General features: G+C 43.1%; 1 protein-coding gene across 2 annotated transcripts in view; it reads left to right on the top strand.

The window, feature by feature from the left end:
* Fam71f2 (family with sequence similarity 71 member F2) overlaps positions 1 to 7,042 on the top strand; it is a 10,679-nt gene extending 3,637 nt beyond the window's left edge. For both annotated transcript variants that reach the window (XM_004642723.2, XM_023702877.1), the window contains 3 exons: positions 1,773 to 2,022; positions 3,779 to 3,897; positions 6,728 to 7,042. In XM_004642723.2, coding sequence (XP_004642780.1) covers positions 1,773 to 2,022; positions 3,779 to 3,897; positions 6,728 to 6,923 — 565 coding nt within the window. In that variant the 3' untranslated portion in view covers positions 6,924 to 7,042. The remainder of the gene's footprint in view (positions 1 to 1,772; positions 2,023 to 3,778; positions 3,898 to 6,727) is intronic.
* Positions 7,043 to 8,523: the final 1,481 nt, after the last annotated feature.

The raw sequence follows: 8,523 nt of genomic DNA on the forward strand, positions 1-8,523 counted from the left end.
CTTGTACTTGCCAGGCAGGCACTGTGCTACTGAGCTCTATCCTCAGCAATTTTATTTTTTTTAAATTAGTTGTCTTTTTTTTTTGGCCAGCTCAGCCCACCCTGAGGGCAGGGCTGGCATGGCATGTGGTGTAGGGGACTGAACCACAGTCCCCTGTGCCTGCCTAAGCTTGCCTAAGCAGGCGCTTTAGACTGCTTGGCTATCTTGCCTGCCCTAAAATTAAGTTTTATTGGTTCATTTTAGACATACACAATGATCACATTCATAGAGAATTTATACATGTGCATGATAAACTTGGGGGTTTCCCCCAACCCTCCCTCCAACCTTGCCTGCCTTCCCCATTTACAAAGCTTGCAAATAATTTTATAAGAGAGAAATTTTTGAGTTTGTGTACTTGAAAGTAGTACCCAGAGAAAAAGGCCTGACTCATAAAACTCACGCCCTCTTTTGGTGCGTCACATCTTCCTTTAAGCATTAGTCATGTCACTGAGTCAAAACGGAGTCCACAGTGTAGCCACCATCATGGTCCACATTTTTTTTCTTTTTTTTTTCTTTTTCTGGAACCGGGGATTGAATTCCACATTTTTTTCCTAATACCAGGAAATCTAGATTCCAATCTCCATTTATAAGCAATTCAGTTTCTTCTGTTCTGAATGAGTACTTCAAGTGAGATTTATTGGTCACCATATGAAAACTTATACCAAATGTCTGCATTATTTTTCTACTGATTTATTGAGAAGGTAGTCAGAATAAAGAGAAAAATTTCCTGTTTTCATTTGTAATTGACAAGTGTTCTTTAGTCTGTGTGCTATCTAGAACCCCTGCATGCATTCATTTAACAAATATTTAGCTAGCATCTATATGTACCAAGCACTGTGCCTAGTGTTGGAGGTGGAGCAGTATACAGTTGCCATCGTACCAGCCATGGTAGTGCACGCCTGTAGTCCCAGCACTTGGGAAGCTGAGATAAGTGGATTGCCACAAGTTTGAGGGCAGCCTGAGCTACTTAATGAGCTCAAGGCCAGCCTGATCTACATAGGAGAGACCTTGTCTGAAAAAATTTTTAAAAACCCTAAAAAACAAAAAAACCCAAAACAGTTCCTGTCTCAAGTCCAGTTTTGTTTTTTTTTGTTTTTTTTAAGAATCTCAGCCACTTTTTAAAATTTATTATTATTTTTTTCTTTTTGAGACAGGTTTTGCTATGCAGTTCACGTTGTCCTTGAACTTGTTTTGTAACCCAGGTTGGCCTTGAATTAACAATCCTCCTGCCTCAGCCTCCCAACTGTTGAGATTACAGGCATGTGCCACCATACACATCAGCTTTTGTTTATTTTTATTTTGTCAATATAAATGTAGGCCATTTCCAGAGAAAAGGTGGAGATATGAAAGTCAATAGGACTATGAAATTGTGAGACGTAAAAAAGATACTCATCCTTTTTCTTATCTTTCCACACAGATAATCAGGGTCGAACAAGGGCCTAGAGATGGAATCAGGTCCCACTTAGTAAGCTCTAAACTTGGGAAGTTACTGAACTTCTCCAAACCTCAGTCTCAAACTTGTACAGTAGAATTAACAATATTTACTTTTCATTTATCAGATGGTTTGTGAGAATTTGAGAGAGATTAGCTGTCAACAGCAACTTTTGTTATTAATGTGGGTAGATTCTTCAATAGCAGAAGTCCTGGCAATCAGAGAAGCATCAGTCTTACTCTTCCCAAATGAGGGAAGATTTATTTATTTATAGTTTTCTCTATTTCCTGATTATACCCAGGATTCTGCCCCTGAGGTACGTGGAGCTACAAATCCATGACCGACTCCAACGCATCCTGCGGGTCAGGACAGTGACTGAAAAGATCTACTACTTGCAGCTCCATGAAAAACACCCAGAGGCTGTCTTTCAATTCTGGATCCGCTTGGTGAGAATTCTACGGAAAGGTCTATCCATCACCACCAAAGACCCAAGAATCCGCTTCACCCACTGCCTGGTGCCCAAGCTGCCCAGACTCTCCACCGAAACAACAGTGAGTGGGGCCTTCTCCGAAGCCCACGGCAAATTCAGCATTGACGTCTGTCTGTCTGTCTGTCTGTCTGTCTGTCTGTCTGTCTGTCTGTCTGTGTCTGTGTACATGCATGTGTATGCACTCACAAGTGTGCAGCCTGTATCCGCAGGTTCCACATCCATAGGCTCAACCAACTTCATATCAAAAATATTCAGAAAAAATTTGCATTTGTACTGAACGTGTCAGACTTTTTTTCTTATCTGTATTTCCTGAACAATGTAATCTAATCACTCATTTCATAGCACTTCCATTGTAGTAGGTATTGTAAGTAATGTAGGGTAGATGTAAAGTAGGAGGGTATGAATAGATTATGGGCAAATGCCACATCACTTTATGCAAGGGACCTGGGCATCATGGAGTTTGGTCCTGGAGAGGAGTCCTGGTATCAGTCCTCATGTACTAAGGGACAATTGTGTGTATTACTGACTGCTAGATTTTTACTGTAGATCATAGGCACTTTTCCTTATCATAAGTACTAGACCCTTCTCACAGTTGAGTAGTGCTTAAGTTTTTTAATTGTTTCTAATATGCTAGGTAAAAATATAGCATCTTTTTTTTTTTTTTTTTGGTGGTGCCAGGGATCAAACTCAGGACCTTGTACTTGCCAGGCAACACTTATTCCACTGAGCTGCCTCCCCGGCCCCCTCATCTTTCATTTTTAATGAGTTCGTGTATTGTCCCATGTGTACTTATAGATTACATTTCTTTTTTATTTGTTACCTGTTGACTTCCTTTGCCTTTTTTTTTTTTCTTGCACTGCTGGGGATTGGATTCAGGGGCTCAAGCATACTAGGCAAGTGATCTACTACTGAGCTACAGCTCCAGCACTTGCAGTGACTTGCTGACACCCATAAAAATGGGCCAAGATCTGCTTAGTATGCAGGTGCAGGAACGGGCATGGGGTGTGTGCCCTAATACCAGCACTCAGGAGACTGAGGCGGGAGGATCATCAAACGTTCACACTCAGGCTGAACTGCTTAGAGAGACCCCATCTTAACAAACAACAAAAGAGCTGGGTGTGGTACCCACTCCTGCCTGTGATCCCAGCACCTGGAGGCAGAGGCAGGAGGATCCTTGTGAGTTCGAGAACAGCCAGTCTGAACAGCATAGTGAGACCTTGTCTCAAAAAGACCAAAAACAAACAAACAAACACACACACAAAACCCCAAACAACAAAAGATAAGCATAAAAGGACAAAAAGAAAAGCCTGATAGACTGGATTGCCCCACACCTTCAGATTTCGGAAACTAAATGCTTTGTTCCTCTCATAAATTGTACACATCAGTTTTATTATTACTAACTATGAAAGTTAGCCAGAGCCAGGTGTGGCGGTGCACATCAGCAGTCCCAGAATTTGAGAGGCTGAAAGGGGTGGGGGATCTCTATGAGTTTGAGGCTATCCCATGCTACATAGTGAGTACAAGGCCAGCTAAACTATAGGGAAGAGACCCTGTCTCAAAAAAAAAAAAAAAAAAAAAAAGGAAAGGAAAGCAAGCAAGCAAGCCAGTCACTTTGCAACTCAGATCTTTTTTTTTTTTTTTTTTTGAGAAAGGATCTTGCTATGTGGTTCAGGCTTAATGTTTAAAGAATAATTTCCCAGGGTTGGGCTGCAAAACTCGAGTGTATCCCCAGAAATTCCTTCAGGGTTCTACCTGAAGAGGCCAGGATGTTCTGTGCCCAGCCTGGCCCTCTGACTTGTGTTTCTTTCTCCGCACAGCCTGGGAGCAGCCTCCCCGGGTCCTCCCAACCCAGCGAGACCCTTCTGCTGCTGGCAGCCGAGCAGACCAGCGGCAGTTTCTCAGAACTCTCTGGAAGGACTCAGCTCACAGCAGACAGGTGGGTCCTGTGTGGCCTCTTCCAGGCCCTCCCCAGAGCAGAGTCACAGGGTCAGTGCACCCTCTACCAACCCATCTCTCTTCCTGCTCTTTATTCTAGATAGTCACGTGGCAGTCCCTCAGTTTTGTTGCTGACCTATCCTTGAAGACAGGGCCTTTGGTATTCCAGTTTCTGGTCTGCATGTTAATTTCTTAGGCAAACCCCAGTATTATTATTTTTTAAAAATTTTTTTAAGAGTTCTCACACAGGAAATTTTACTTTATATGATTCTGATATAACATTAGTTTACAAATGAGACATTTCACTTTTAAACCTAATTATATAATCTTGAATGCACTATAAACAAAGTAAGATCTCCTTTATGTTTCACTTCACTTAGCTTACACAAGGCTTCCTTTAAAATTCCATCATACCTTGAAAATTTCCTGTAGCTTTTTATTTTTATTTTTTAAATTTTATTTACTTATTTATGTGTGTGTGTGTGTGTGGCCAGCTCAGCCCACCAGGGGGCGGGGCTGGCTGGCATGTGGTGCTGGGGATTGAACCTCGGTCCCTGTGCTTTGCTAAGCTTGTTCTAAGTAGGTGCTTTAGACCACTGAGCCATCTCAGCAGCCTACATGCTTGTTCATGGTTTACAAAGACTTGGTACAGAAAAGTCAAGTCCTAGAAGCATCTCCATGCATTGCAGTACTCGGCTGTGCTATACTCGGCTCAGGTGTCACCAGGAACAGGAATGTGGAATGCTGGCCCTTAAGTTTAACTGCACTTTCATGTTTCACTTTTCTTCCTGATAAATCTTTTGCACTAGATATAAAATAAAAGTGTTATTTAATTCCCAAACCCAGTATTTTTCGATGCTCAATAAAATGAGTGAGGGATGACTAAGTTTGTAAGTCAGGTGCAGGGAATGAGCTGTTGATTGTCTCTTCCCGAGCTCATCAGGGTCCCTTGGGCAAGAATCTACTTCTCTGCCTCACGTACTTCCAGAAAATGAGTGGAATGGACAGTAGCATGCATGAAGACCACCCTAACTCCCAAGTTTTATTAATTTACTAATTGTATTAGATTCTTTCTATAACAAGTGATAGAAATCCTAAAGCAAGTGAGAGCAACCAACATATTCAGTAAGTGCAACTTGGAGCATATCAAAATGCACATTTAAACCAGGCATAGTAGTGCATGCTGTAATCCCAGAAGTTCTTGAGAGACTGAGGCAGGAGAATCACAGTGAGTTTGAGGCCAGCCTGGGGTCCACAGTAAGTCGAAGGCCAGTCTGAATTATATAGTGAGATGCTGTCTTAAGGATAAATAAATAATTTTTAAAAAAGAATTAAAGCAGAAAAACAACAACAAACTACAGCTCAAGACAGAATCCTATACAGAAATCAAGAAAAAGACAGAAAAAAAGTAAAGAGGCCACAGGAGAAGTTAGACAGGTTGGGTCAGGGCTTGCGACTGGAGATGTGCTCTGCATAGATTTTGTGGAAGCACTTCTTAAATACTTGGGGCTTCTGCAGAACAGGGCAGCCTTTGTGTCCTAAGCTGTCGATGCTGGGCTCTGCTAGCGGGCTCTGGATGGACAGCAGGAAAGTCCTGACGTCACATGGGAGAACATCCGGGTATTTCTAGGCATTTTGTTGCAGAGAGGCCTTTAGATTATTTAGCCATGTTGTGATTCCTTTGCTAAATAACCCTAAAATTTTTTTCACTTAAAAAATTTAACTCTGAATATGGTATTATTTCATATTTTTGGTGTTTTCTTATAGTTTGCATTTTCTTTTAAAATAACAATGTATTTCTCCTTTCATTAGAACTTCTAAAATGCTTATAGCCACACCTATGTTTTCCTAGTCACTAAGTAGCTGTGACCTGTGGGGTGGGGGGGAGCGGTATATTAGGAATTGAATCCAGGACTTTCACACTGAGCTATATCCCTAGACTATTTTTATTTTTTATTTTGAGGCAGGATCTTACTAAGTTGCCTAGGCTAGGATCAAATCTATAATCCTCCTGCTTCAACCTCCTAGAATGCTGTGGATGTGCTTTGAGAGTTTGTCTTATTGCATTAGAGAACTGTTCCAAGATTTTCTTTGCACGGAGGCTAATCCAGTGGGTGTGGACTTTGCACTTGAGAGATGAGGCTCTGGGCTCTCTCCACCTCAGGCTGTGCTGTGGTGTGGGGCTATCTGTCTTCTACGGTAGGACAGGCCTTTGCTCTAGGCGCCTCTTCCTTGGCTTTCCATGCCTGGTTGCTCCTCGGTGTATCATACCATGTATGTAAACTGTCACTGCCTTCATTTCTTTATTTCCATCTGCGTTCAAGGCACCCATGCTATAAAAGAAACCATTAAAAAATGGAGTCTGGCACAGTAGTACATGTCTGTAAGTCCAGCGCTCTGGGAGGCTGAGACAGGAAATGGCAAGTTTGAACCTCACCTGGGTAACTTAGCAAGACCCTGGATCAAATAATAATGATAATGATAATTAAAGTTCTGGAGCTGTAGTTCAGAGCAAAGGCCCTTGGTTCAATCCCCAGTACCATGCAGAAAGAAAAAGGTTCTAATGTACAACTTTTTAAAAAGTATTTTATATTATTTATTTCATACTGTATTATTTTTTAATTTATTTTAAATTTTTCTAATGTACATTGTTTTTGTTTTTGTTTTTTTTCTTTTCTGGAACCGGGTATTGAACTCAGGCCCTTGCGCTTGCCAGGGAAGCGCTTATTCCACTGAGCCATCTCCCTGCCCCCTTCTAATGTACATCTTAACAGTGATTTTTTTTTTCTTTTTTTGCTTTCGCTGACCTTGAAATTTCTGGGCTCCCACAGAAGCACCAACACTGCCATCAAAATAGACAGTTCCAGCAACTACAAGAGGCTCTCGCCAGTGGTGTCGCCCATCAGTGTGAACATGCCCATGAGAGCCACCTTGAGCCACAGCCTCTGGGAACAAGATGACCCAAATGAGCACCTCTTGCAGGCACCTGTAGCCAGTTCCCTCGGGGAGAACTTTCTGGGACCCTAACACCTACTCAGAACTAATGCTCTACCTTGGCTCTGTGCCCTTGTCACATCTTCTTTAATGCTGTTCCCATGGTGGCCGACCCACCATAAGGAGCTATGAAGGTGTTCACAACAAGGTGCCTCTGTTACTTCCACCAATAAACCTCCAAGTAAGTCCCTGACTCTTGTGGGTTCTGGTTCTGGGAGCTCCGGGCTGGAACGGCTCACTGGGAATAGGGGCTCACTCAGGGAAGTCAGTGGGGAAGAATGACTGTCTGTGGAACTGAAACTCCAGAGCCACCAACCATGGCCACCGAAGCCGGCGCAGAGGATATGGCCTCCAGGAAAAATCCGACTTCCTTTTTCAAAGAGAAGGGAAAACAGAGGCAGAGCTTTGCTACAAGTCAGAAAGGAAAGAAATCCTGAAGAGGGTAGTGACCAACTGGGAGGGACCTTTGTGTCTATTCACTCATCTCAAGAAAGAATGGAGTCTTCACCTGCCCAGTCCCTGTGTTGGTGGAAAAGCCTTACAGACCCATCTTGGGTCAGCAAAATTTGGGTGGTTTATGAAGTCGTGGAGAGCAGCCACAGCTCACAGGAAGTCTCCTGATCTCACTACTCCCCCCACCCCCAGGACCTAATGAAACAAAAACCTTATGTTTTACATGTTAGGGATGAGACAGGAGCTTTGACCACATTTTAGGCCAGTAGAGACCGTGTCCTCACGAAACACCAGGGCAGTATTTGATGAGTGTTTATCAAGACTTGGCTTGATACCAGACACTGCTCTTGGTGCTGAGGACAAAGCGAACAAGACAGATAAACACCTTTCTTGTCTTAGGGAGGGCACAGAGAATTCCTAAGCTGTATTTTGGAGACAGGAAGTCCAGTAAGGCTGACACCATGTTTGAGCCCCTAAGTTTGCAAATAAAAGTGGGAGGGCCTGCTTCCTTGTGGCTCACATCCTGTGTTATGTAGGAAAAAATGACCCTTGTTCTGTGCATGCTCAGTTGAGCTGAGCAGTAAATCCTAGCTGGATTGTGTTAGAAAAGACTTCTGAGCTGAGAAGATATCTATATTTATGGGTTTCCTCCAGTCTCCATTGAAAATACAAAACAAGCCTAGTGTGGTTGTGCATGCCTATAGTCCCAGCACTTGGGAGGCTGAGGCATAAGAATCTCTGTGGGTTTGAGGCCAATCTGGGCTACATAATGAGTTCGAGTCCAAATTACATATCAAGATCCTATCTCAGCCTCCCCACCAAAACCCACGACATACATGATTATAAAAATTTATAATCCCTGCTGGCAAGATTGCTTCGGCAAGCATAGGGACCATGTTCGATCCCTGGCACCACATACCACACCAGCTCAGCCCCTAGGGCGGGCTGAGCCGGTCACACGTGCACACACACACACATACACACACACACACACACACACACACACACACATTTATGATCCCATCACTCTGGGAGTCTGGGATAGGAGAATCACAATTTAGAGCCCAGACTGGACAAGTAAATTTGGTGAGACCCTGTCAAAAGGCCAGGGCAGAGAAGCAGCTCAGTGTGAAGGCCCTGCGTTCGATCCCCAGTACCACAAACAAAATAAAAACTAAAT

The sequence above is a fragment of the Octodon degus genome, unplaced genomic scaffold (assembly GCF_000260255.1).
Source record: "Octodon degus isolate 3935 unplaced genomic scaffold, OctDeg1.0 scaffold00160, whole genome shotgun sequence".
Classification (NCBI taxonomy): domain Eukaryota; kingdom Metazoa; phylum Chordata; class Mammalia; order Rodentia; family Octodontidae; genus Octodon; species Octodon degus.